We start from the raw sequence: 26,597 nt of genomic DNA, 5'->3' as shown, positions 1-26,597 counted from the left end.
TCAAACCGGCATATGCTATGTGGCGCATCATGAACAAAACCCGTGTCAGTTGCCGCCGCATGGCCGAAGGCGGAGTTGTGGTGGTTCAGGGCGGCACAGCCTCACAAGCGGCGCAGCTTGATCTGCATAGCCGCCTCACGTGCTTTTGACCCTGGCCCAACGAATGAGAGGGTTTGAGAGACTGCATAGTCGCGCGGGAGCACGAACTACTCCACAGTTCTCATGAACGGTTCCCATACGGCAGCCACTTCCGATTTTCGACCACGGTACCCAGGGGTAAATCAATACTTGGTTCGTAATATTGGCTTCGAGGCTTTCCCAGGGCGCAATCGAGCATTCTAGTGTCAAATACACCCTCTGCAATCGTGCATTCATTGTCCTCACATGCTTTGAAGCGAGGCGGGGTACAATTGGCCCCGCTGCCTGAAAGCATCGAACTGCCTTAGGGTCTGAAAAGCGGTCATAAGCCCCGGTAGGGCTGACCCTTGCGGTCGGTAATCCAGGCACGAAGCGTTGATGATTTGCAGCCTCTTCCAGAAGGCTGGCTCAAGCTTCGCGGCTGAGAGCTGAACAACCTCATGACATGCTATACACCGAGCACGCCCTCAATAAGCGTCCCTAGCCGTCCAGTCCCTCTCCACAGCCATGAACATGTCCCTGACCAAGATATGCCTGTTCAGGCAGCTACTCGAATTCCTCTGATGTCCCCTGATGTAAGGGCTTGCAAGCGTGCGCATTCCGGTCAGAGACTTTGGGTGGGCCCACAACACCGGTCTCTTTGCTGAAGACCAGGCGTATAGCGACCGATGATAGTTCCAGCACTCCGCGCAAATGCCGATATCCAAACTACCAGTGTCAAGAGAAAGCTGATTCTGGATCAGGTCGAGCAAGGGTATTAGCCTGACTCGTAGACCGCAATGGGAGTGGTTGCGGTCGATCTGGTACGAAGAACACTGACGGAGAGACTCCAGTAGACGATCAATGTCTCCAGAATAGTAAGTCGGCTCGGTGTTGTCGTATATCGTACCCTGAAGTCGAAGAGTACTCAGCTTTGTGAAGAATCGAACCATTTCGCCAAGCTGAAAGGAATCACATTGAACGGATGTATCATAGCCCAGTTTGCATTGCCGCTCCCCTGACGTGTACAGCTTGAGGAAGTGCGACTGCAGCGAGTTGATCGTCTCCAGTATGCACTCTCGCCGCCGAATCAGTTCGTCTACTACCGTTAGTGGGAGTGATACCAAAGAGATGACCAGGCACACTACCTTCGACGCCGTAGGGAATATCCCACCACAAAGCCTTTGAATGATCCTCTTCAATCCCGGGTTTCCACTGAATCGAGTCCCGCATTATCAGGTGCTTCGAATACCGCGTAACCCATGGCGGATGATCGAACAGCAGACCTACAAGCAGCTTCTGTCGCGCCCTCTCTTCCGGAAGGCCGGGACTAACCCTGCCCTTCGGCTTCGCATCTATCAGATGCAGGTATTTCCTCCTTTGTACGTATCGCGAGAGACAAGTTACCGCATCGAAGCGATCGGCGACGACAGCGAGATTCGCGAGGTTCGGCACGGGAGGATTTGGAACAGCAAGGTCCTGTCCATGAACGGCACGTAGGAAGTCGGCGATTAGGTTCTGGACATTCGATGCTTTCGAAATCGATATTCTACCGATGTTCACGATGTGTATTCGGGGCAGGGCGTCTGCTGACGCATCTGCGATGTTTGAGTGTCCTGCAAGCTTCAGAGCTTCGAGCTCTGCTGACAGTCGCTGTCCTTCGTTGAATCGATCGCTCAGCAAATTCTCAAAAAACCTCGAGTTCTCCCGAAGGATTTTCGAATCGACACGGTACGCGAACTGTTCGCCGCCCTCTTCCTGGCAGACAGCGAGGACCAGGTCGCCGCCGGGGGCGATGATTGTCGGATTGGTCTCTTCCGGCATGGTTGAAGGGTCAAAATGCCTTGAGTGCTGATTCGAGGCGTACTCTTCATGGATATGGCCAAGCCATGTTGGCAAACTCAGGCGGCGATACTCTGTGTTGGTGGTGGCAGTTTGGGGTCACCGGCAGTGAGAATGATGGGGCTGAGTCAATGCACCGCCACGCTAAAGGTTTGACCAATGGGAGAATCACTTCTTAGGTTAGTCATCGTATGAACTTCATCTGACCGAGGGCGACTCGACGTCTTGTAATCTCTCACAGTTCAAGCTATTGAACGAACCGAGCATCGTTTTCTGAGGCGGAAGCCCTCTGAAAGGTAGGCTCCAATCCTTGGAATGCCTCATTTGAGGCTTGGCCTTAGACCTTCTCTCCCTCCTCCCAGTCATCCTCCCACTCCACGGGTTTAATCCCCTCTTTCTCATCGACCACGATTGTTCTGCCAACGCGAGGTGGTCCAACACCTGAGTCCCAACGACGTTCCATTTCGAGAGCTTGTTGCAATGCTGTGGACGTCAAACAGGGTCGAACTGACACTGAAACCTTCCGATGTCGCTTTTCATTTGTGTGACACCTTCCAGTCTCTTCATCCCAGATCTCAGTCTTGTTCCGTGCCCACCGCCAGAGCTCGCTATACCACATCGCGAATAACATCGGCTTTTCCCTCTCGGTAACGTAGCCTAAGTCTAAGCAAGCGGCGAGAGAAACCTGGACATGTCGACCTGGCGCAATGTCCCGGATACTGGCCTGTAGGATTTCGTGTAGTTCTTCGTGGGTCCGAATGTCGCCTCCCGGTCGTTGCAAGGCTTCGAAGACCTCCGCGTTTCCTGAGCACGACGCTTCGTCATAGGTAAGACACTGCAGGATGCCCTTCAGTCCGCTCTCATCAGGCATGCAAAAGTCGCTAAGGATCCTGACAGGCTCCTTTCGGAGCGTTGAGATCCTTGGCTCCAGAATCGGGAGAGCCTCCGCGTGGATTTGACCGCATGTTGCGAGAATGGAGATGCCAGGGATCGACTTCGTGATAAGTTTGAGAAAAGAGAAATCCTCGCCCTTGGGGCCCAGTTGCCGGTGTCGTGTCTTGATCGGCAGATACTCGTAGACTATGAGCCTGACCTCCGTCGGTAAATCGAGGAAGCGGAACGGACGCGCCTCCATGCTAAACGATGACCTGGGAGACTGTGCTGTTAGCGGGGTTACTAGACGCCTGCTCCTAATATATACTTACCTTCTACGAGCAGATATGGCTCGAGAGTGGGTGTCGAATGATATGCCGATGTGAAGAAGCCAGTGGGCGTGTTAGAAATTTCTATTCGGTGTGCGGGTGAGAAAAGAGATCGAGGCAACGCACGGACGAATGAGGAAGGCGCGGCTCGTGGTGAGTGAAAAGCAAAAGTTTCATTTAGGGCCCCGGGTACCTTTACTGGCACGAGCAGTTACGTAAGAACAAACTCAAGTCTACTCGGATACGCCTTTCGGTGGCGCTATTGACAGCATGCCCGCGCGCAGTATTCTGGGGGATAAGTACTCCCGATACGCCTGCTTAAGCTATTAAAACCGTGATGTAGAACCAATGAAAACTAGCTATCGTCCCTAGTAACCCCAAGCGTTTCGTTGGAATGGGGCCACGCCACAATCCTCACTTTTGCTCCGGCCAAAAGTATTCCCCCTCCGCCCAGCCAGCCTCCCATTCACTGGCCCTGATGACATCACCTCCGCCTATAATCCACTTCTTGACCCCGGAATTCTGGACGATAGGAGCAGGGAGTATGGCCCCATTTCCAATTGTCCAAGTCCAGAGAGCAATGTTCGCTTCGAGAGCGCTCTGCTCGATTTCCGACAAGAGAGCTGGTCTGACTTGGACCTGTAGTTTCCTGCTGCCGAAGACCGCAGACTGGGATGACTGTAGGCCTTGGTAAGCGAGTTGAAGGATTCGCGCCCTGTCATCTGCTTTATGGAGATTATCGCGGTCAATGAAACGGTTGTTGACGGCGATTTGTACTTCCCTTATCGGAGTCATGTCTGTGTTTCGGGTGTACTGCGCGAAGTGTATGTGCGCGTGGGGCAAGAGATTCCTGAGGTCCTTGCTTCCATTGCAATCCTCCTCTGGGAAGGCGAGGCATGTTAAGATTCTCTGAAGCCGATACACAAAGAGACCAGGCGTGTTCGAGATGATCTTGATGGGCGCCATCTTGATGGCCTCAAGCCGGGGAAGAAGGATTGATCCGGCTTCTGCTTGGATCTGTCGATTCGTCGCGAGGATAGACACGCCGGGGATGGTCGTCCACACCAAAGTCATAGTGACTTTTGCCGTGCTGTTTCCCTCCTCGATGAGGATGTTTCTATGCTCGTCCTGTCCCAGTAGTGCCCGATACCACAACTCCGAAAAGTCTTCAGCGAAACTGAACTGGTGGTGCCTAGTCTTGAGCGGAAGGAACTCGTACACTATCTGCGAAAGATAGGCCACTCGTTAGTATGTTTACCAGGGAAGATGAACGCACATCCTAGCTTTTCTTATCGTTTTACACGCTGAAGGATCTTTAAAGCTAAACGCAAGACAAGCTTGTATGACTGCCGCCACATACGTACCAATCTAACCTCCGTTGGGAGCGAGAGGAAAGGAAAGTAGCCCAATTTCTCTTTTGAGGTGGGTACAGTCCTGGGTGATGCTCGCTCTCGTGGAAGAGACCTGGGTAATGGCCTTCGACCCAGGAAAATGTTTCGTTCGCGGCCATTATTTTGCCGAAGCGGATTGGTCGGCATTTTGCGGTCGTAGGGTAATTTCGCAGGCCGATGGAGGTGTTCGCGAGCCGTTACGGTGGTGCCGATTGAGGTGTGCGGTGAGATGAGGTTGGTGTTGGAGGGTTTGAGAAAATAAAGCAGGCAGATGTTTGGCTGTTAATTTAGAAGTGAAAGAAAAGCTCGCTACCATGGGGAGCAAATGCTCCTGTGGGGGAAACGAGAGACGCCAGCAACGTCAACAGCTTCAATCTAGAGGCAGCACATGCTGACATGGAATGTGCAGAACCAACGGACTATCGTCGTTCAGAAAGAGACTTCCCAGCGAATGCTCAAACGGAAGGCGCGACTTAGCGGATATGACGTACTTCGCAACGTGTGCTCAATTTCGTCCTCTACCCTTTCACTAACCGTCAATTGTTCAACAACAGACCTATGCAATGCGTGCATCTAGTGAATGGAGTGGCCGCTAGCAAGGCGGCACAACCCATCCCCAACATTCACCGCAGGGCGTCCCGGCAATTCCAATCGCCATTCAAAGCACTGCATCTCGCACATCGACGGACTCTTACCATACTTGCTATATCCTTTCTTCTAAATTGACATCCTCTGAACTACAATACGTCCACCGCGGAGCCAAACATGGCGCCTCCACCGGCAGAGCAACACTCCGGAACCCTGCCCCTCTACGTCCTCCTCGCCCTCAGCGTTGGCGTTGTGATCTGGTTCTTCTGGCTCGGTACCATCTTTGCGCGACTGTGGTACTATAAGGGCGACCTACAGGGCGAATTCGAGCAATTTGACATTAAGCCCGCGTACCTTCGAGAGCGCGAACGACGAGAACAACAGTCCCTCGCGCAGCACAGAAAGAATGCCAAACGGGCGACCAAATTCCCGATACCCGACATCACTGTGACAGTGACGGAAGAGGAGCCAGAGGATACCAGAAGACGGAGGCGACAAGCGGAAGATAGGAGAATTTCTAGATTGCCGGCTTTTGTGCAAGATGGTACCAAGGCTCCGGTACAAATAGTAGACTGTATATGCTAACCTGTAGGCAGTAAGCAAAACCTTCCTTATATTGCGCCTACCTTAGGGCAAATGTTAGACATATTCCAACATTTGCTCCCTATCTAAGACATGCGGTATTTGTACCCCAGCTTTCTGAGTGCCTGCTAATTGTACCGTCACCTTTAGGATTGCGGCGACGGATCCGAGTTTCCAAATGTGCGGATTGCGACCGGGCCAGTGCCTGAACAGCGTAGTCAGAAGCCAAAGAACTACCAAACGATGGGTCTTCGAAAGCTGGACCGCGGAAACTGGTTGAGAATCGACTACGAAAGCTACTATGTGTTCCACGAGGCGCGCGACTTCTTGCTTCAAAAGAAGCACGCCGAGTGTCTCCAGGTCCTGCCGGAGGGAGAGCAAGCCTGCGAAGAGTTGATGCGCGAGGTTGTAGACTTCTTGACCGATAGATACCCGGAGTCCTTCAGGATCGTTCACAACAATGGCCTGAGAAACGTGCGAAATGAGATGACGAAGGAGGAGTTCTCCCTCCAGCGACCGTTCGATTGCCATCCGCTGGAGATGTGTGTGAGGCTGGCCATGGAGGATTTCAATATTCTAATTCAGAGCGAGTTCACCAGACAACATCTTTTGTAAGCAGGCTTGACCCTCTATACCCCCAAAGAGCCAATACTTACTGAGGATCCAGGCAAGCGAGCGCGACCCTCTTTCCCGCGGGTTGGCGTCTCCGTGAACGTATCGGAAAGTCCGTCACCGATCTCCATGGACCGGTCCCACTGTGGGAAAGTAAGCTATCCGGGCCTGTGGAACAGTAGGTTGCGCCCGTTAGAATCTGCGACGATCTCTCTGACATGCTAAGCTACTTCAACCGACTCGACGAGACCAGCCAGATGGAGCGTTCATCGCTGTTCATGCAGACCAAGCCTGACGATCGTAGCCTCGCAGACCTGCTCTTCGTCCAAGGAACCTCTGACTTCTTCCCGGGGAATCTATCGACTCTCTTACCCCAATTTTTCATTGTTCGGAGGGAGCGCCAGACGTTTCGGAGGCTGCCAAAGTCAAAGGCAATTGTGTTCACGGTGAAGACAAGCATCCAGCCGTTGACGGATTTGTCGAGGACGGAGCGCCTGACTCTGGCAGAAGAGATCAAGCGCTGGCCGGCGGATATCGCGACGTATAAGGGGCGAGATATCTGGCAGACAGCTGTGCTCGGGTTTTGCGAGGGGAAGAGCGTCGTGAGGGATGATGAGTCGGTGTTCGTTGCTGGGACCGAAGCGGACTACTCTGATTAAGAGGTTGTTTGGTGGGAGGCGCTCTGGGCCAGGGCATCTATGTCTCGGAACCTCATAGTACAGATGGTGGGCGATGGCGGGGCGTGCTCGGGTAGAGTGGGCTTCTAGCTAGGCTGATTTTGCTAGAAACTCTGAACCATTCCGATAGTCAGCGAAGGACTTGTGTAATATGCACTCGTATGGCTCCACCTCTTCCACGTAATGAGCCGATAAGCCTTTCGCCAACGACTGATATAGTGATCATGAAGAGCGGTGTATAACCTTAAAGAAAACTCTGCGACCAACTAGGGTTGGCAAGAGTAGAGCGACAACGCCATCTGCCTGCATGATCCCATGTCCTCCGGGACGGGACGCTAGGGCGGAACCCCTCGGCCTCTGATTGGCCAGGTTCCAATATCAAACCGAAATCGGGCGGAGGGGCGTCGACGTGGAACGCATAACCGTGGAAAAGAGACACGCGAAGCAAAAGAAAGGGCTGCAGCCATTCTGGAGAGGAGATAACCGAGCAGAAATAGATTGTAGGGCTTGGAAATAAAAGCCATCCGCGATCGCCTGCCCTTCGCGACTGGGGCTGAGTGAGCAGGCCTAATCGGGCATAGCCGCATCCCACCGCTGCTGCCTGAGGCTCATGGTCTGATAGCGCTGGAGCCTGAAGGCAAAGGCAAAGTTCGTCCTGGAGGAACGGTTGGGGAGGCAGCGGGACGGGACCTCGAGCGGTCTTGAAGCTCTGCGTGTCCCGCGTCGCACGTGAAACGCATATCCTGCGAGTGCGCTACAGGTGTGGAAATCCTCAAGGACCGCGGGAGGGGTTACTGGGCCTGCTGCTTGCTTTCAGCGCGCTGCACTTGGCTCAACGTGGCTGACAGGCGGACCATTCAGCGACGGATGCATGTGCGCCTGTGTTGGCGGGCCAGACTGCAGCGCGCCCGGAGTGAATATGACCCGTTGCGACTGTGCCTGGGGGTGCACGCAGTAGCAGCCGCCGGCCTCCTGGCCGTTGTCAGAGGACGAAGAGGACGACGACGACGACGAAGGGTCCAGCGCACCGCACTCGCGCAGAGCACAGAGAAGCAGGGCCGGCCGAAGCTGCTGCAATTGGAGAGCTGCGCCTCCACGGGCCATCTCATTGGGGCTGCGGCGTCGCGAGCCTGGTGCTGAAGCGGGATAGTCTCGCGGTCAGCCTTGTGCGGCGGGTTAGCCATCAGCCGCAGCTTGCTTTCCAATTTAACAACCGACACCCCACCACGCCGGCCACCGCTCCTCCTCTGTTCTGATGAACTCCATGAATGCTCGTTTCAAGAACCTAGTGGGTTCGAAACGGAAAAGCTCGTCTACCAACCCGTCGCCGTCGCCGCAAGGAAGCACCACGCCCACCCAGCGCCCCAACTCGCTCTCCCCGCAGGCGTCGAATTCGAGTAGCTCCAGCCTGCCCACCACCGCCATGAACCCCAACAACCCCCTCGGCCGCCCGCCGTCGTACACGTACGCTCCGCCCGGCGGACTCGCGCCCGCCCAGCAGCATGGCCGGCCAAACAGCCCGCTGCCGCCCATCAACACCGGCGCCCCCGGATACCCCCAGCAGCAGCAGCAGCAGCCCCCCATGGGCTACCCTCCGCAGGGCGGGCCCCCGGGCTATCCTCCGCAGCAGTACGGCGGCGCGCCTCCGCCAGGCCAGTATGGCGCCCCGCCGCCCGCCCAGCACGCGCCCGTCTCCTACAACCGCCCGAACATGGCAGAGGTCGCGGGCGAGGGCCGCTCCAAGGCCCAGCTGATCGTCGGAATCGACTTCGTAAGTGATGCCCCCTCAGGCACACGTGTGGCGCAGCTGCTGATGCGGGAGTGACCAGGGCACCACCTTCTCGGGCGTCGCCTTCGCCTTCGCGACCAACACCGAGGCGAAGGAGGACATCATCACCGAATGGCCCGGCGCGGGCAACCAGACAAAGCAGAAGGTACGACCCCCGGCCCCCGCAGCGCACGTCGGGGCTAATGCCGCGCGCAGATTCCCACTGTGCTTTACTATGACCAGTACCAGAAGGTTGTAGGGTGGGGCCCAGACATCGCCGACGCGCTGGCCCCCACAGGCTACCCCAAGCCGGGCGTCCAGAAGGTCGAGTGGTTCAAGCTGCAGCTGATGCTGTCCGGCAACACGTACATCGACCCCATCAACCTGCCCCCGCTCCCGCCGGGGAAGTCGGAGATCGATGTCGCCGCCGACTACCTCTTCCACCTGCGCCAGGCGATGCGCAACCAGCTGCAGAAGACGCTGGGTGAGGTCTTCAACAGAGAAGAGCGCAACATCAGGTACTATCTGACCGTGCCTGCCATTTGGAACGATGCCGGCAAGGCCGCAACTCGTGCCGCCGCTATCCAGGCCGGCTTCCTGCGAGACGAAAACGACAACAGGTTAACCCTGATCACGGAGCCTGAGGCTGCCGCCATGTTCTGTTCCAAGACGGGTCTGCTCAATCTCAAGGTCCACGATGCCGTGCTTATCGTCGACTGCGGTGGTGGCACCGTCGATCTGATCGCCTACGAGGTCGAGGAGGAGCAGCCGTTCTCCGTCGCTGAGTGCACAGCAGGGTCTGGTGACTCCTGCGGTTCCACAGCGCTAAACCGCAACTTCAGCAATATCCTGCGTGCCAAGATCAGAAAGATGAAGCTGCCGGATGGTTCCAAGACCGCCGGCAAGGTCTACGCCAAGTGTATCATGGACTTTGAGAACAGAATAAAGGCAGATTTCCGAAACAATGGCCAGAAGTGGGCCGTCGACGTCGGTATTGAGGCGGAATTCCCTGAGGCCGGCATCGAGGAAGGTTATATGACCTTCACTAATGAGGAGATTCTGCAGTGCTTCGAGCCTGTCGTGAACCGCATTTTGGAGTTGGTGAGGAATCAGATCATCGCCATCCAGGCACAGAACAGGTCACTACAGGTATGTCCATTTCTGGCCAATCAACTAACAGCAGACGCTGACTTCTGTAGAACGTGCTTGTAGTCGGTGGTTTCGGTGCCTCCGAATATCTCTTCCAGCAGATCAAGCTTCACGTGCCACCGCAGTTCCAGTCCAAGGTCGTCCGACCAATGGACTCTGTCGCAGCTATCGTTAAGGGCGCTGTTACGGCCGGCATCACTGAGCGGATCGTCACACACCGTGTCGCGCGACGACACTACCTCATGGCTACCCTGCAGCCCTTCAAGGAGGGTCACCATCCCGAACAGTACCGCGTTCCATCCCTCGATGGCAAGGATAGGTGCAAGTACACTCGCCAAATCTTCGTGCAGAAGGGTCAGCGTGTCAAGATTGGGGAGCCAGTCAAAGTGTCATTTTTCCGGCAGGTGGCACCTGGTGCGACGCTCATGTACGAAGACATCTTGTACGCTTGTGACGATGACGTTTGCCCAGAATACACCAAGGATCCTCGTAAGCTCTCCTCCAATATGTACCGCGCTGTTCAGCCCCAGCTAATAGTTCCCCAGGCATCAAGGAAGTCGTCACCCTCACCTCCGACTTATCACGCAAGAACCTCGAGAAGGACTTCGAGCGCATGGACACGCCCCAAGGCACTTTCTACCGCGTCTACTTCGATATCTACCTCACGCTCGACGGCTCCGAATTCAACGCTGAGCTGGTGTGCCAGGGCGAAGTCATGGGTCGCTGCACGGCCAGGTTCAGATAATGTGAGGAATGCTTGCATGTGGGATTGGGCGAAAAGTTTGGGCTTCTGTTCACATTTATTGGAAGATAATCTTATTAGGCTATCATGACTTGAAGATACTGATGGAATGAGGTGAAGGAAGCGAGAGCTGGGGGAGGTGGAGGCGAAACAACAAATTTTTGGATTGGATGATTTTCTTTCTCTTGTTCTGTTCTTTGACACTACTAGCATACCCCCTCAAGCTCTCTCATCGTTCTTGAATGGCTAAATACGAAAGATATATTGATTCAGTGGGGCGCGTTGGAGTTGTGAATAGCTCCCTTCCTTTTTGCTTTCGTTGATAGATTAGGGTTGGTGAAATACAATACAATCGGTAGCAGTTAACTGCGTCAGGACATTGCTATTGTGGTATCATTGCTCCTGAGGTGCTTCGGGGAGTTTTCCAGCACCGAAACATGTTTTGGTATTGCTGTTCTTTCAAGGCTGCAACTACTTTTTCGCAGGTCATCAGGGCGTGGGATGCGTTAGTTATTACTCCTTTTTTAAAAATTCAAGGAGACACTAGGGTGAATGTAGCTACTTCTAACGCAAGGTCCTCGATCCTACCTATTCACCCATTCTGGCCAGGCAAACGGCACGACATGACACGACACGGTATGTGAACACATAGCACGCTGTTAGCTAATTTTCTTTTTGACGCCATACGCTGCTAACACTGTTCCCATTACCAGGTGCGTAGGAATTCCTATACCAACACACGGAGACCGTGGTGAGAAGAGCAGTTTTGAAGAGTAGAACCGGGAAAGAGGGACGTGAATGGAATGCCTGGCTCAGGGTAGAGGGATTCAGGCAGTGAAGGTGTATGCCATCGCCGCGGGAGCAGGAACGGTCACGGTGACGTACACGGTCTGGGGTGCGGGTGCTGTGGAGGAGTCGACGATGTGGCCTTGGGAGTTGGTTAGCACTGGTTTTGTAGAGAGTATCGTGGAGGGCTTCAGAGACGGTGCGACGATACTCTGCAAAGGGGTGGAGATAAGGGAACAGAAAGGAGGGCGCCTACCTTTGGAACCCTTGATCTTGATCATGAAGGCGTTGCCATGAGCGCAGGAGGCAGGGGTATTTGAAGTAGAGAAGAGATGAGATGAGGATATGTAGACGGACGAAGATTCCGCCAAGGGAGGTGCAAGACGCGAAAAGGGTATAAGAAGAATCTGCTCGAAAACAATTATCTTTCTTAAAGAGAGCGAGCGGACCTACCATGGCAGAGCCGTCATAGCGAGTGAATCCATACCGGGGATTCATACTCACTGCTTGTGGATATACCCAGCACCACTTCTTTCCACGATGTCCGATACGCAACGCCAAAAGTCAAATTGCGCTTCCACTCTAGTCCGGTCGTCAAAGATGGTTGGAAGAAGTGACATCTAGGACAGCGGTCGCCGTAGGAAGCTGCAGAGTAGCACCTGCCTACCCAGTACGTGCACGCGGATCGTTATTGCGTATAAATTTTTCTTAATTGCAGTAGTTTCTCACAAATCAACCGACTGATAAGAGAGTGGATAGCGCCTAAGATTCCACAGACGAACAACTACTCTCTTAGAAGACGTCGGTTCGATTCGGGTCCTCGAGATGTGGTCTGAGGCCGACCCCCAAATAAAACCGCAAGGTTTTCCCATGAGACATAAATTTAGTAGCGCATGTATTAAGGCGCAAGCTCAAATTGGTTTTTTGCATTTTTTTTTGGTCATTTTTTAGTCCTTCTTTTGTCATTAAAAGGATGAGCCAACCCACTAACCCACGCTATGCCGTTGAGCTCGCGAGAGTCAAAGATTACCACGCTGAACCTCCCAGTAGTAGCGATATGCCAGCCTTCTTGCCCATGTTCTCTCAATTCCAGAACTCGCTTGCGCATACACACATCCAAAGGAGGTGGCCTTCAATCGCCGCCGTCAGCGGAGGACGGGGCACATATTTCCGGGGACGAGCGCCTCTTAGCGAATGAGAATCGATAAACGTCATCTTCAGTGACCCCTAAATAGCAAAGGGAGTATCCTGAAGGAGGCAGGCTCTCGCCATATTGGGTAAGGAGCGTACACAGTTCCAGTCTAAAGGTGCTCCCTCCATCCGCAGGCCACGTGCGACCCACGTGCTCCTGCTTTTCCTACCAACCTTGGGTGGGAGCGTACCAAGTAACACCCTCGCTGTGTTGTGGTAAGCGATAAGAGGCGGTTCGGAACACTGGAAAGGATAAGAAGGCGTGAACACGCCCCGGTGACCGGGCAAGCAATCCATAGGACCAAGTCGCAGCTCCTTAGTCATCTTTCGCGATAATCTTAACTCCGTGGAAGCGAGATACTGATGAGGCAAGAGTTGGCTGCGTTGTCGATGTCCGAATACCTACCGTGCTGTCAGTATATGTCAACCAAGGTCTCATTGTTTCTATTTCCGGCCGCTCAACACGCGAGGCGAGGCCAGGCCGGCGAGAGGAAAAATACTCTCTTCTTTGCACTGGGCAGGAAATAGGAAGATGCTCCGCAGAGTTTGCTGATTTGAGTTCTAATTATGATTACTATGTAGTGCTTCCATGTCTTGCAGCGTGCGTCTCAACGTGCATCGCTGCCACTCATACGCCGTAATCCCATCTATGAGAACAGAGGCAAAGACATATTAGAAGAAAGAAAGCCGAAGCCTCAAGGGGACAGAAGTGGAAGAAACGATCCTTGGGCGAAAAGCGAATGAGGTATTGGAGAAATGAAAAGACATTCAGAAATGAGTAATACATCGCCCAGGAACATGGACGCGCTCAAGATGCCACCCCGCATACCTATGCTTGGGGTAAATGATCCTTAAAGGGTGCGATGCCGGAGTAAACCGCCCTGCAACGCCATATCCCCTCTTCTACACGCCTCGAGGCCCTCGCTGGACATGAAAGCAGGAACATACCTCGCATCTACTGCCTTTTCTTTCCGTTGCTCTTCTTCCGAGGTAGTCCCTGCTTTTTCCGCTCGGCCCTGTCGCCCTCAGCGAGCCACCTGCTTGCCTTGATAAGCTGGACCACGTTGATCCACTGCTTTCCAAGCATGATGGGCGAGGAGACGATTGCGAGAATCCAGGGGACCGTGGAGTCCATTTTGTTTGCCCTGTACCATATCAGCACGTCTTATCTCGAATGTGTGGGTAATAGCGACTGTGTGCTTACCTGGCCATCTCCATAGCACCTGCCGACCACGGGCTCGTGAAGATCATCGAGGGCTTCGGTGCGGCTGGAGTGCCCGCTTGCAGCGAGGAGGGTGAGTCTGAGTTCTTCAAGAGGGTTGGGGAAAGGTAGGGCGAGGAGAACGAGAGGAGGTAAAGCGCGATGAAGAAGACCTCGTTGAGGGCGCAGAAGGTGAAGAGGACTTTCTGTGCAATTTGTTAGCAAACCATTGTCTCGAGGGTCGAACTCGCTTCCAGATGTGGATGGCGCAGACAAACGTACGTTGTTCGAATAGTACATCTTCAGCACCCAGCTCCTGCTGGCTTCCACCTTCTTATGGCTCTGGCCCGCCCCACCCATACTCAGCGTCGCATACATATGCATGTAGTGGCTCGCTAGATCTAGCGAAATTAAACCCTGGAAGATAATGCTCCACCGCGGGAACGCGCTCGCTAGGAAAACCAGCAAGCACGCCGTCGTGCATCGATCCGTCACCATGTCCAGCACCGCGCCGAATTTTGTGCTCTGCTCGAACCTGCGGGCCGCGAGCCCGTCGAGTGCGTCAAGGAGGCAGGATATGCTGTAGAGGATAGAGCACGTGCGCGGGTGGAGGGGCATGTAGTAGAGGGAGGCTACGGCGAGGACGACGCGGGAGTAGCCTGGGAGGATGTCAGAACGTGCGGAGGGCGCGGAATAGACGGGGGAAGGCCCGGAGACGTACCAATAAGGTTGGGATAAAAGAGAAAGATGTTCTCTTCCTCGTCGTGCTCTGCTTTCGCGGATCTGACAGCGGCGCCGTTGCCGTTGGCCATAGCCCGTGTGTTCGCCATGGTAGGAGCTGGAATGATGCCCACCGCGCGGTCCTTTCCTTCGAGAATCTCTGAATCTCGCTTGAGTCGCCTTTTCAGTCTCGCTGCAGCCCGCGCTTTAATAGTCTCGCTGGTGTTGTCGCTGTGCCTCTTCCTTCGCGAATTCCAAGCCACAAGCGTGCGACACCTCTGCAGCTCCGTGTGTTTCCCTTTCCGTTCGCCGGATGACGTCGAAATCGCTCGGGGCAGGCGCCAAATATCTGTGCTCTCCGCTGGCGACTCAGACTGCTGCTTGCGCGCTTTCGGACGGTTGAACAAAAGTGTCACAGCGCTGATAAGCCGATAACAGCTCTCCAAAACAGCAGGAGCGAGGCAGGGGCACGGTGTCGTGGGATCGCGTCTGGGTGTGGATCAGTAAGACGGAGGGGCGCGGCTAAGGTAAGGAGCGTGAGGTAGTGCGAGGAGGAAGTATACGAGGAAGCAGCGCGCGCGGTGGTGAGATCGGAAGCCGCTGGGAAATTGGCGGTCGAGGAAACATTTGGTCCGCAGAGCTCCGCTGATGGGCTAGCCTGCATGCGGCAATGTTCTGCATTACGCTTGGCGGCCTAGAATCCTGAGGTCAATCGAACATCACGCTGAGTCCACGAACGTTCCATTGACAAGATTGACATGATATCCGTGCTAAGTGGGTGAGACCGAGATTGAGCTATGGACACGGAGACAGCACTCATACGTTGCTGCTCTGGCGGTAACGACTCCCGAGGCTACTCCACGCAAGTCCATCACGCTCATCGCCTCGTCGCCTTCCCACCCTTCTTGGGCTTGTTCTTTGCCTTCCCATCCTTCCCCTTGGGAAGCACCTTCATCCCCCGATCCGCTTTGCCCTTTTTCCACACCCTCCCTTCTGTCTGCACATCCCGCAGCTCGAGCTTTTTCCTGTCCTTGCCGCTGAGCTTCTTTTTGCCTTTCTTCTCAATAGGCCCATTCAGCTCCGCAGCTCCTCTCTCCTTCGCTGCCTTCTTGTCCTTCTCAGTTTCGAACCACGTGCGCTTGGGCCGGGACTTGATTTCGTCCTCATGGACAATGAGATTCTCACCGCGCTTTAGGTCACGCTCCGTGATGCTCAGCGCACGCTCCTCTTTCTCTTCTTGCAGAACCTCTTCGAGCTCGTCTTCTAGGTCCTGTAACTTCTTCGTCCATTCTCCCGCTTCCTCGGGAGGAACTTGTCGGCTGACGACTTTTGCTCCCTGCTCTCGCGCGGCTCTCACAGCTTGCTTGACGACCTTTCGGTCAGGGTCCGCAGCGATCGTGCACGATCGGCCAATTCGTCCGGCACGCGCCGTACGACCGACACGGTGAAGGTAGATCTCGTGGGTTTGAGGTGCTTCGTAGTTGATTACAGTGGATACGTTCTTGATATCGAGGCCACGGGAGGCGACATCCGTAGCAAGTAGAAAAGCCGATTTCCCAGAGCGGAATGCTTCCACGCTTTGGATACGCTACTACGGAGTTAGAACGGGGTTATTTAAGAATTTTGGAGATAATCTTACCTGCTCTTGGCTCATATTACCGTGTAGTTCACTCGCCTTCAACCCACAAAGACCGAATATTACCCTCACCCTATGCGCCTCCTTCTTCTGCCGGAAGAATATGATGACTCTGTCCGTGTATATCTTGTTGCAAATGTACATCAGATATGCCAATCGCTTGTCTTCCTTGCCGTGCCTCAAACGTACAAATTCCTGCGTCAGGCCGGCGACGGTCTGCTTCTTCGCGTCCACCATAAGTCGCACGGGCCTGCTCATTCCTAATGTAATAAGCTTGTCGACAGAGGTAGTCATCGTTGCGGAAAAGAGCATCGTCTGCCGTGATTTGGGAATGGTGGTCAGAATTTCGTTCAGCTGGCTCTCAAAACCTTCCTCGAGCATACGATCAGCTTCATCGAGAACAAGAATCTCGAGATTCTCCACTTGAAAGCCAGCCGAATTCTGCATGTGATCGATGAACCGACCCGGGGTTGCAATGACAACATCGGGCTTCGTTTTGAGGACAGCTTCTTGCTCGCGCAATGAGAAGCCACCCGCCAGTTGCACAAAGGTAATGTCGGTAAAGGCAGCGAGCTTCTTGGCGACGTTGAAGCACTGGACAGCCAACTCACGCGTTGGCATAAGGATAGCGACACGAGTGGTGGGAATTTTCTTCGGTCGGTATAGGAGACGTTCCATGATGGGGATGAGAAAGGCAGCTGTTTTACCGGAACCAGTGACAGCCCCTCCAACGACGTCTTTGCCTTGCAGCGCAATCGGGACAGTCTTCGACTGGATCGGCGTTGGCTCTGTGAAACCCACAGAGGCAAGACCCCTGAGAATCGGTCGAGAAAGAGACATTGCCTGGAATGTCCCTGTGGACTTCGCGCCTTTTTTCTTCTTGCCCGAAACACCTTCCTCAGGTGCAAAGAATTCAGCTGCCTTCTTTGCTTCAGCTGCATCGTCTTGCGCGCTCTCATCTTCCGAGTCGGCGGCTTCAAGATCCATCGGGTGCGCTACGGGTGCAGCCACAGAGTCATTGTCCGAGTCTTCGTTATCATCCTGTTCGGCTTCCGCTCCTCGCTCATCCTGGCTGCCTTGAGCATCTGAACCCTCCTCATCTTCATCTTCATCGCTTCCAGCACCCATGCCGAAGCCATCCTCGGCGAGCAGCTCGTCGTCATCGCCGAAACCTTCAAATTCAGCTTCACCATCTTCACTATCCTCTTTGAGCTCATCAACTTCCATCTCTTCAACAGCATTTGCCTGCTTCTTCTTAGTCCTCCTCCGCTCAATAATATCATCAACATCCACAGCAGTGCCTTTCCGCTCAGCATTCCTCTCCTGCGCCTGTGTCGCCTTCTCGATCCCCCACCCATCGAACTCTTCCACAAACCCGGTATCTATATCCCCTACGGCAAATTCGAAATCGCTCGCAATATCGTCATTCTCCTCTATATCCTCTCCCGGCTCGGCGATTTTTGCCTCTTCTTCGTCCTCCTCGTCGTATAGCTCAGACGCTGTCTGCTTTCCCTTCTTGCCCTTCTTCGCTTTCTCTGTAGGTACATCCTTCGGCTTGACATTCAGATCGGGATCCTCCATGTACTTTCTTTTCTTCCCCCGCCCAGAGAGCTTCGGCGGTTCTGCCGCAGCGTCTTCGAAGCCGCCGTCGTCGGATACGTCGTCATGATCGGATATTGTGAACACAAAGTCGTCTTCAACTTGAGGTGCCATTGCTTCGGAAGAAGCCCGCAACTGACAAGGCGCGCGCAAATCGATGCCCAGAAGTTGATAATTCAAAGGGCAGAAAAAGTTCGGATGGCCCTAGCGCGAAATCTTGGCAAAAGCGGTGGGCTTGCCATTCACTCGCGCGCATCGGCCGAACCTATTTCCGAAAACTCTAATCTAGGCATCAGAGACTAGACGTTAACGCATCGCTGTAAATCGCCCAATAACTGATCTCGGTAGGCGACTTTGAGCGAATAAGGTATGCGAGTCTATCGCTGCAGCCTTGAGGACAATATTGTAGGCGAGCCGATTCGGGACGCCGTTTGCTTCTGCCTGACCGCCGGGCTACATGCATCGGTACGACGTGAGTGGTTCAGCCTGATGGGTCCCCTCCGGATTAGATATAATAGCTCATCAGTGAGGCTACAATGAGTCACTTGCGGCGAGATAAGTAGGAGGCTTCAATCCTCAGCCCCTCCAGTCATCTCTCATCTAAGTTTCCTCGGTACCCCTCGATGCCAACCTGGCCTCTCACCTCCCCTTCAGCCTTGTCATCTCTTACTAGTACCATCTCTCCTCTTCAATTCCTTTCGAACCCATTCCATCTTCTTCCTCTTGTAGCCCTTCTCTCTTCGCCTAGCATGGCACGAACGAAAGAGACACCCCGTTCCTCCACCGGCCCATCCACCAGGTCACGGTCCCGCTTTTCCCCCGGTCCGTCGACCCGCTCCCAAACCCGCAAAGTGCTCCGCTTAGACACCAAACCTAAGCGGGCCACATCCCGCAGGGCCAAAGCAGCACCACTACAGACTACCCGGGTCCTCCGCTCCACCACCACGCCCTCATCTACAACCCACGACCCATCCCAAGCGCCTCCGCCGCACATCCCTAGGAAACCCCTACGCCGCCGCACTCGCACCGACCCATGGCTCCCCAAACGCAAGCCCCCCAAAACGACCCGGAAACCAAGGGCGCCTCCGCGAACTCACCGGACCTGTCGAGTCTGTGCGGAAGAGCAACCGGTGGCTGACTTCATTCCCTATGTCTCGCCGCGCAGCTACCGCTACCGCGCCCCCGAAGTCCCGTACGCATGTACGTAAGATCCCGGTTCGAAGTCCGCTGTCTGCTGCTGCGTGCCTTTGTTTTGCGAAACGCCCTCAGGTGGCATTTCGTAATTAGGCACGCAATGAACTGAGATATGGACTTAACTATTGCACGCTCTTTAGGAGCTACGCTGACTCCGTACCCATGCCTCAGGCATCTCACACCTCGCGCAAAACCCCTATGCCAAGCACATCGACCCCGTCTGCAAATCCTGCATCGGCGCCAGCATGGCCGCGCGACTCGACCTGCTCGGCGCGCGCAGGGTAAGCTTCGGCTGTCTCGAACCCGGCTGCAATGCCTTCTGGGACTTCGACTTCGTCATGAAATACTTCCCCGCTGGTGAAGCGCTTGAAAAGTACAACGAGGGCATGCTGCGCGTCTGGCTCGAAGATGCTAAAATGATAACATGCATCAACTCGTCCTGCGCTGCGCAGGGCCTTCCCGATCCGCGGAGCCCGGGATATCCGCATGTGCAATGCCACGCCTGCAGCACACGCATGTGCGCCTCTTGCAACGTACCCTGGCATACGGACCTGACCTGCAGCGAGTACGCGGCACGGCACGTGAACGCGCAGATGACAGACCCAGAGAAAGACACGCTGAAGATTATGCAGGAGAAAGATGGAAAGAGGTGTCCGAATTGCTTTATAGTGATCGAGAAGGATGGTGGGTGCGATAGTGTGTATTGCATGGGGTGTCGAACCTATTTTGATTGGAGTACCGCGGCGAGGGCAGTGCCAGGGAGGAAGAAGGTTGTGCCAACGGAGCATCTGCCGATTTGGGAGAGGGAGGTAGTTTGTGAGGCGGATGCATTGGCGATAAAGGAGAAGCAATTGGCTGAAGGCGTCGAGGGAGCGCCTCCTGTTGTTGCTGCTGCCTGAGTAGAAGTTGTTCAACTTGGATGTGAGAAACGGAGTTTTGGTACAGGGCTGGTTAGGCGCATTAGGCGTTCGGAAACCTCACATGAATTTGTAACGAAATATGCAAACGGACGAGCACCATGATTTGACAGGTCCTTGGGCCCCATAAATGTAATAAATTGTCTCTGAAAAGTATTTACACGAACCCTGCTTTCACTTTCGTGCACAATTTCCCGCGCCCAAAGTAATCCATTCCCCAAATCCCGATTGAGTTGCTGATTCCTTTGGAGTTTGCACCTTTCACCATTTCCGATGCATGCTGAGTAGTGAACGCCAACAACGCCGGCCCCGGTTGAATCATGGTGCGAAGATGCCGAAGAAGAGGGAAGGAAAGTAAGCTTGGCTCTGGTCGCATTGTTGGCAAGCCTGCGTGACCATCAGATTTTGGAAACAAACCTCATTTTGTTTGTTTGTGTTTTCCCAGCTGTCGAGTGATTTGATCGGCGCGGTTAAGCTACCCTTTTCCACTTTTTTTTGTCTGGTTTCTGTTTTTAATGCCTGGACCGGTGGTGCTGTAGACTAGCACGGCATCGGCTCGTGGTCCCGCGGAGAGTATGAGTGTCGCTCGCGGTGGGATGGTGAAGCGGGACCCGTCAAGGCGGTCTGGGCATGGAGAGCGTCGTTCGCGCTGTCGTAATGTGCAGTCGTGACTGGAGAGAAGATAATGTCAGAAGCCTCGAACTTTTCGGCAAGTCTGTAAAGTGAAGTGAAGGGAATTCTCGAACATATGCAAGCCTAGCCGCCAGGAAATTCATGCCGGAGTCGGAGTAGGTAGGCCGTTGACCTCGGATTGGCGCTTCTTCGATACTTTCTCGCTGTCCTAGATTAGCACAGACGTCAGCACGAGAACGTGATTGTCCTCCTACGGCGCTTTAGGACGCCCTCGGAGATTTCGTGAGTCGTGTGTTACGCACTTCCAGCCCCGTCTCGGCGAATTGCCGCTTGGCGCTCCTGCTGCCGCTCGCTTTCTTCTTCTTCTCCTTGACGGATTTGGTCGGTTTGGTCTCGCCAGCGAGGAAGACGTCGTCGGGAAGTTGGTGGCTACGGACAGCGTCAGCCTCTAGAAACTGCAATTGGGTGAGGAAGGTCATACTTGCGGGTGTGGACGATACGAACAAACATGTCTTCTTCCCTGTAAGACTCTGACATTGCGATGTAGCGTTTGAACTCGGATACCGGGTACGAAATATCCAGTGATTTGGTTCCGGCTACACATGGTTAGCAAACTAATTCCGGTGGCGTGGGGGAAACGTACCTTCAGGCAACGTCAGACCAATGTAAAATGTGGTCGTGTAGATAATCTTGGGCGCATCACCGTTGGACGCTTTAGCGCCTGCCGCGGGAACTTCGTCCTCCTTGATCTGATACTTCACGTTGCCCTGCTTGACCTCGTCGATCTGTTCCTCGTTCGCGCAGCGATGGACGCGCTCGAACGCTTTCACATACGGACGGGCCAGCTCTACGCCAGCAGCACCATCGTCGATGCCTTTGACTAGCAACCGGACCTTGGACTGCACCAGGCCGGACCAAATCTCGTGTGCCTCTTTCGAGTAGGCTGTCGCAACGACACTGAGGTAGTACTTATGGTCATGGGTGAAGAACGTGTGTCGCTGGAACAGGTCTTTCCAGCTCTTAGTCCCGGCTTGAATCTGGTCCAAAATGCCAGCCGCCCGGTCGAGCTCGGCCATCATGATTCTCATGGTTGAGGGCATGACGGTGTGAGTGGAGCACATGGACGGGTAGGCGGGGGTGAGGACAGGCATGATATGGGCTCGGTCGGCGCCGTATAGTTGAGGGTTCCAGACTTTGAGATTCAAAGAACCGGGCTCGACGTCCTTCAGCATGATGGGCCGCGGCCACTGCCACTTCAGCATCAAGCCGAAGAATTTAGCTAGTATGGTCGCACCGCAAGCGAAGGGATAGAGCTGGCAGATGCGGGCAACCATGATAGCCCACGCTATGCCGCCGGGAAAGCCGAATACCGCTCCGTAGATGGCGCGCTCTGCATAATGTCAGCAACAGCGAGTCCAAACACATGTACGTCCTGATTCTTACGGTTTGACCAGAGTTTGACCGCTCGCAGCGCGTGCCTGAAGGCCTTGGGCTGCGGCACATTGTCGAGAAGCTCCTTGGTAACGCGGGTGCCATTTACGCTGCGCATCGCTATGTCATCGAGACCGCGCAGCAGCTGCAGGTCGGTGAGTTCCAGGTCGCTACCAACGCGCGACAGCGACGGGAGAGACGCGAAGAGCAAGTCTATGCTGACGCCGCGGTATTCCATCTTGATGATGGGGACGAATGCCTCTCGCACGGGATTCAGCTCGGTGATGTCTGCGACGGCAGACATTTCTCGGAACGTCGGCGGAAAGTGGTCGAAGAAGTCATCGCGGAATACGTGCTTCGGCGCAACAACAAGGGTATCGATATCGGATGCTGTACTTGTGTCAGCGGGGGTTACATAGGGGCGTATCGGGAAGACACATACATGGACCGTTTACGCCGAGGGCATAGCTGCCAAAGGTGAAGACCTTCCCGCCAGCGCTCTCGACGGTGGACGGGGGAAGCTTCTTCATCTTGCATACCCGGCGCACGAACTCCTCAGTGACCTTCTGCAAGTGTGCGAGGACTTTCTTTCTGCAATTCATCAGCAATCGACCGGATAGGGTCTCTGAAGCGGGCTACCCACCGCTTCTCGGTGCCTTCAGCCGTCTCGAAGTTGTTCTCGCGCTTCAATGCCTCGACTAGCGCATCGTTGAGCTTGAGGTCGGCCTCAGTGGGCTGTGCATTGGAAATAGCCCTCGTGATGCCCCACTGGCGGGCTTCCTGGCCGTCCATGATGGATTCTGGGGAGTCGAGATCCGAGTTGTTCGGAAGCGGAGGCACTGCAGGCGACTGAGAGGGCGCAGGGTGCGGCGGGTGTCGGAGGGGTTGTCGTGAGGTGCGTTAAAGGCCTAAAGCGACAAGGTCTAGCGCTCCCACATGGCGACGCGGCCTTCAGCGCGGGTCTGAAGTGAATGGAGAGGTGCAAGCCGATTGCGGTTGCGTTGAGGCAAGCACGGCCGCCAAGGCCTGCGCCACCAGCCACAGCAGCTCGTCGCGGCCAGGGCAGCCTTACGCGACCCCAAACACCATCACTCACCATGGCTGCCCGGCTGCCACCGCATCTCTCGCACAAGAGCGCTCTTGCCCTGCTGCCGCCGTCCACTATCGTCGCGCCAATTGAAGCTGTAAGGCGTGTTCACGACAGGCACTTTGCCCGCTGGCCTCCACACATCAATCTAATCTATCCCTTCCTTGCATCACCGTCCGAAGTAGAAGATGCGCAGCAGGGAGACCATCCGCTGCCGCCCCACCTGAAAGAAGGTATCCTGTTGCGAGTGCAGAAAGCCGTCAAGGAGATCAACCCGTTTCACATGTCTCTCCTTGCAGACTCTCCTGGTGCCTTTTCTCACAGCAAAAGGAGCAAGACCGTTTGGCTGGACCCATCATCGGACTCCGTTTCACAGCTTCAGGCGGCCCTGCAGGCTGAGTTTGCGGAATGCGATGCCAATGGGCGCCCATTCACTCCTCACCTTTCTGTCGGCCAAGCAAACAGCGATGCGGGGGCTCGGAAGCTGGGCGAAGAGATCAAGACAAGTATATCTGAATTTCTGGGCAACCATCCAACGGATCAGCCCATTGCGCTGGGCTGGTACGTCGACACGGTATACGTACTTGAACGCAAAGGTTTCCACGACCGCTTCAAAATCCTTGGAGCTGTTGAGCTGGGCAAGGAGTAACAGCATCTCATTTCTTATCGCGGATAACATAAGCATGTTCGTCAGATCCTTGTCGACCGCCAGAGAAAAGGTCCCTCAGATTATCGTCCAGCCACTTCACGTCTTCGGTGCTTTGACCAGGGCCTGCATCGCGTCAGTGTCATTACTTCTTTTCAATTTCGAACTAGTCTTACCTCCCGCCCAATGACCCCATATACTCGGGAAGATCTTCAGCTCGCCTACACCCGATTTCATGGCCTGGACCTCCATCTCTGAGTCTTCGGGCGGGAAGTATAAATCAGTCTTCGCCGGGAGCACCAACGCCTTGGCCTTGATTCCCTCCATCGCCTTCTTGATATCGCCGTTGTACGGCTCCTGTTGCGAGCAATCCCCAGCTTGCCAGGTATCAGCCATGACCAACATATTCTCGGGATCCTTCGAACAAGCCCAAGCTTCCCAAAAGTTGACCATGAAGTCGTCGATATCCTTGAACCCGAGAGCCGTTTCGTACAGCTTCTCTCTATAGAAGGCTTGACTAAAGCCCCATCCCGAGTACACTCGCCCTAGCGCCTTCAGCCCGCTCATCCGAGCCTCCGTGGTGAAGGGAGCATAGCCAGGTTCTGCAGTGGACATCTCCGGCTTCGCCACGCCCCCCGAGCTTGTTCCTTTCGCTGCGTACAGAGCGGACTTGACGCCTTCCAACATGGCCTGGTTATGCAAGCTCGTCTTTGCGCTTCCACAGAAGGGAACGACAAAGTCCATGAAGTCCGGGTACTGTGTTGCCCACTGGAACGTTTGACCCGCGCCCATGCTCCACCCCAGCACCGCTTTTGCATGCTTAACGCCCAGGTGCTTTGTGACAAGTTCGTATTGGGCGCAGACATTATCATAAAACAGGACTTGAGGGAAGGGCCGTAAGTCCGGCATGTTGGAGGGCGAAGACGATTGACCGTTGCCGAAAAGAGCTGGAATGATGATGTAGTATTTTGAAGGATCCAGAGTCTTGTCTGCGCCAGTGAGCCAAAAATTATCCGATATCACTATAGCATCTCCCCGTTAGCGGCGGCATAAGCTCTCTTGTTTGGACAACTCGTACTTCCTGAGTACCATGTCGGATAGATAATGGCCGGCGATGAAGGATCTCCGAGCGTCTTGTACGCGATGAAAGCATCTGGGAGCTCTCCTCCAGACTTGAGCTTGAAGTTACCAAGCTTGTAGGTTTGGTAGTCGTCTGTCATCTTGGATTCTTTGGCCCCCGGTCGGTTCAAGGGTGGTGCTCTTCAGCTGGGCGTTCTTTTCAATGGATGGATATGTCCTATTTATCTGGATAGTCCCCAGCGAGCAATGGGGCATAGTCCTGTGGTCGCTTCTCGCGTCGTTATCGCCATCCGATCCAGCTCCCCGCATGGTGTTGTGCTGATAGCGGGGTAGGCCCTGCCCAATAGTGGGGTAGACCCTAGTGACGTCGGGACATCCCCCGATCGCGCGGAACTGCCGTCGAAGAATTTCTTTAGCCTCGGAATGGTATCCGTCATTGTTCGGAAAGTCGAAATTACAAAATTGGCCCTGTCCCCATAGCTTGAATCTCTCCAGCTGCGCAGCTCTTTCGAAATACCCGAACCCTCGGCTCCATTGCTCCATTATGGCAGACTCTGCGCCCAAGCTCGACGCTGAAGCGGCCATAAAACGCAACCCTCACCCCGACTTCAAGAAAGTTGAAGCTTCGCGTCCACCCTTCGACCACTCGAACCAATGGCACTACGTGCAAACCCCCAAGCCCACCTGGAAACCAGGAGAAGGCGCCAACAACCCGTCTGCCCAGAAGCACCGAGAAATCGATCCCTACGCCGAGGGCCGACCAGCTGTCCACAACTACAAGCTCCTCATCTCTGGAATTGTTCCACGGCCCGTAGGCTTCGTGTCGACTATTAGCGACGACGGCAAGACTACGAACTTAGCGCCCTTCTCGTACTTCAATTTGATTTCGCACGATCCGCCGCTGTTTATTCTCGGTTTCAGCGGAGGGTATAATCGCCCGAAGGATACGTTGAGTAATCTAGTGGCGACGAAGGAGTGTGTGCTGAATATTATCTCGGAGGATTATATCGAGGCTGCAAATTACTGCTCGATCAATGCACCTGCTGGGATTTCAGAGTGGTCCTTTAGCGGGCTGCATCCCGCGAAGAGCTCGGTGGTGAAGCCGGATAGGGTTCAGGAGGCGGTGTTCAGTATCGAGGCGAAACTGGTAGAGACAAGGGAGTGGGAAAGCAGGATGACGCCTGGAAAGAAGACGGGAGTGCTGGGAATTGTGGAAGGAGTGAGGTTCTGGGTCCGCGAGGATGCGATTGACGAGGAGGGCGTCCTGATTGACCCTGCGGTAAGTCGCATTGTCTGTGCTGAGCGAAGGCGGAAACTCACGCTCATTAGGTCTTAAAGCCCATTTCTCGTCTTGGAGGAATCACTTTTGGGCGCACGACGGAAGCATTCGAGCTACCCCGACCGGATTTTGATGCAGCGACGAAGGATCCGGAGGTTGCGAAGCTAGCGAAACCAAAGGTGGATGGGCAGCTACAGTAGCATGTTCCTCTAACTCCTTCTCATCGGTGCCGCTCTGACTCTTGAAGTTCGCGCGAGCGACTATAGACGAAGCATTTCGAAATAGACATATAGACGCCGTTACCAGCGACATGTGTGCCAGATGCACCGACGAGAAACTCATCGCGATACAGCAACACATCATACTTGGGAACAGCTAATTGGGGTAGCTTATCTTGAAGTGCTTTAAACCTCCATCGGTTGTTGAACTAACAAGGATACTTCTGTACGCGGTTTGACCGCGTACCGGGGCGCATAGTCGCACCTCGCTCCATTCTATCTCACGGCGAGGTGGAACGCGGTTGCCGA

General features: G+C 54.6%; 13 protein-coding genes across 13 annotated transcripts; 5 read left to right on the top strand and 8 right to left on the bottom strand.

Moving 5' to 3' along the window:
- Nucleotides 1–605: 605 nt before the first annotated feature.
- BU26DRAFT_566113 (uncharacterized protein) lies at nt 606–1,941 on the bottom strand (the record flags this gene model as incomplete). The annotated part of the gene is made up of 2 exons (XM_033833470.1): nt 606–1,216; nt 1,266–1,941. 2 exons carry the CDS (start codon nt 1,939–1,941, stop codon nt 606–608), a joined length of 1,287 nt encoding a protein of 428 aa, XP_033682119.1.
- Nucleotides 1,942–2,211: 270 nt separating this feature from the next.
- BU26DRAFT_520381 (uncharacterized protein) lies at nt 2,212–3,366 on the bottom strand. The gene has a single exon (XM_033829280.1). It carries the CDS (start codon nt 3,092–3,094, stop codon nt 2,297–2,299), a length of 798 nt encoding a protein of 265 aa, XP_033682118.1. The 5' UTR covers nt 3,095–3,366; the 3' UTR covers nt 2,212–2,296.
- A 209-nt stretch (nt 3,367–3,575) lies between these two features.
- Nucleotides 3,576–4,671, bottom strand: BU26DRAFT_606144 (uncharacterized protein; the record flags this gene model as incomplete). Its single annotated transcript, XM_033835637.1, has 2 exons — nt 3,576–4,385; nt 4,522–4,671. The coding sequence occupies 2 exons, from the start codon at nt 4,669–4,671 to the stop codon at nt 3,576–3,578; spliced, it is 960 nt and encodes a 319-aa protein (XP_033682117.1).
- A 1,291-nt stretch (nt 4,672–5,962) lies between these two features.
- Nucleotides 5,963–6,930, top strand: BU26DRAFT_380252 (uncharacterized protein; the record flags this gene model as incomplete). Its single annotated transcript, XM_033822567.1, has 3 exons — nt 5,963–6,333; nt 6,390–6,512; nt 6,561–6,930. Coding segments are annotated over 3 exons (864 nt in total), but the record flags the coding sequence as incomplete, so codon positions are not given.
- A 1,053-nt stretch (nt 6,931–7,983) lies between these two features.
- BU26DRAFT_520379 (actin-like ATPase domain-containing protein) lies at nt 7,984–11,032 on the top strand. Its single transcript, XM_033829279.1, has 5 exons — nt 7,984–8,782; nt 8,841–8,945; nt 8,996–9,928; nt 9,979–10,417; nt 10,474–11,032. Exons 1-5 carry the CDS (start codon nt 8,276–8,278, stop codon nt 10,671–10,673), a joined length of 2,184 nt encoding a protein of 727 aa, XP_033682115.1. The 5' UTR covers nt 7,984–8,275; the 3' UTR covers nt 10,674–11,032.
- Nucleotides 11,033–11,333: 301 nt separating this feature from the next.
- Nucleotides 11,334–11,737, bottom strand: BU26DRAFT_506405 (uncharacterized protein; the record flags this gene model as incomplete). The annotated part of the gene is made up of 2 exons (XM_033826907.1): nt 11,334–11,668; nt 11,713–11,737. 2 exons carry the CDS (start codon nt 11,735–11,737, stop codon nt 11,334–11,336), a joined length of 360 nt encoding a protein of 119 aa, XP_033682114.1.
- A 1,708-nt stretch (nt 11,738–13,445) lies between these two features.
- BU26DRAFT_341926 (uncharacterized protein) lies at nt 13,446–14,829 on the bottom strand. Its single transcript, XM_033822326.1, has 4 exons — nt 14,570–14,829; nt 14,131–14,507; nt 13,852–14,054; nt 13,446–13,792 (listed from the first exon to the last, which is right to left on the bottom strand). The coding sequence occupies exons 1-4, from the start codon at nt 14,676–14,678 to the stop codon at nt 13,603–13,605; spliced, it is 879 nt and encodes a 292-aa protein (XP_033682113.1). The 5' UTR covers nt 14,679–14,829; the 3' UTR covers nt 13,446–13,602.
- A 467-nt stretch (nt 14,830–15,296) lies between these two features.
- Nucleotides 15,297–18,130, bottom strand: BU26DRAFT_341924 (DEAD-domain-containing protein). The gene is made up of 2 exons (XM_033822325.1): nt 16,208–18,130; nt 15,297–16,156 (listed from the first exon to the last, which is right to left on the bottom strand). The coding sequence occupies exons 1-2, from the start codon at nt 17,915–17,917 to the stop codon at nt 15,446–15,448; spliced, it is 2,421 nt and encodes an 806-aa protein (XP_033682112.1). The 5' UTR covers nt 17,918–18,130; the 3' UTR covers nt 15,297–15,445.
- A 16-nt stretch (nt 18,131–18,146) lies between these two features.
- BU26DRAFT_520376 (uncharacterized protein) lies at nt 18,147–20,063 on the top strand. The gene is made up of 2 exons (XM_033829278.1): nt 18,147–19,003; nt 19,169–20,063. The coding sequence occupies exons 1-2, from the start codon at nt 18,553–18,555 to the stop codon at nt 19,894–19,896; spliced, it is 1,179 nt and encodes a 392-aa protein (XP_033682111.1). The 5' UTR covers nt 18,147–18,552; the 3' UTR covers nt 19,897–20,063.
- Nucleotides 20,064–20,807: 744 nt separating this feature from the next.
- BU26DRAFT_531899 (Poly(A) polymeras-like protein) lies at nt 20,808–22,770 on the bottom strand (the record flags this gene model as incomplete). The annotated part of the gene is made up of 6 exons (XM_033831064.1): nt 20,808–20,976; nt 21,029–21,143; nt 21,191–21,937; nt 21,991–22,368; nt 22,421–22,569; nt 22,622–22,770. 6 exons carry the CDS (start codon nt 22,768–22,770, stop codon nt 20,808–20,810), a joined length of 1,707 nt encoding a protein of 568 aa, XP_033682110.1.
- BU26DRAFT_596879 (uncharacterized protein) lies at nt 22,595–23,762 on the top strand. The gene has a single exon (XM_033834979.1). The coding sequence runs from the start codon at nt 22,950–22,952 to the stop codon at nt 23,712–23,714; it is 765 nt and encodes a 254-aa protein (XP_033682109.1). The 5' UTR covers nt 22,595–22,949; the 3' UTR covers nt 23,715–23,762.
- Nucleotides 23,722–24,931, bottom strand: BU26DRAFT_429667 (homoserine acetyltransferase family protein; the record flags this gene model as incomplete). Its single annotated transcript, XM_033823836.1, has 3 exons — nt 23,722–23,837; nt 23,888–24,733; nt 24,790–24,931. The coding sequence occupies 3 exons, from the start codon at nt 24,929–24,931 to the stop codon at nt 23,722–23,724; spliced, it is 1,104 nt and encodes a 367-aa protein (XP_033682108.1).
- A 270-nt stretch (nt 24,932–25,201) lies between these two features.
- Nucleotides 25,202–26,363, top strand: BU26DRAFT_541249 (flavo protein-like protein oxygenase). Its single transcript, XM_033831586.1, has 2 exons — nt 25,202–26,070; nt 26,121–26,363. Exons 1-2 carry the CDS (start codon nt 25,336–25,338, stop codon nt 26,268–26,270), a joined length of 885 nt encoding a protein of 294 aa, XP_033682107.1. The 5' UTR covers nt 25,202–25,335; the 3' UTR covers nt 26,271–26,363.
- The last annotated feature ends 234 nt before the right edge of the window (nt 26,364–26,597 follow it).

This window comes from Trematosphaeria pertusa, assembly GCF_010094035.1.
Source record: "Trematosphaeria pertusa strain CBS 122368 unplaced genomic scaffold BU26scaffold_9, whole genome shotgun sequence".
Taxonomy (NCBI): Eukaryota; Fungi; Ascomycota; class Dothideomycetes; order Pleosporales; family Trematosphaeriaceae; genus Trematosphaeria; species Trematosphaeria pertusa.
Note: the sequence above shows the minus strand (reverse complement) of the source record. Positions and strands in the feature narration are given on the sequence as shown.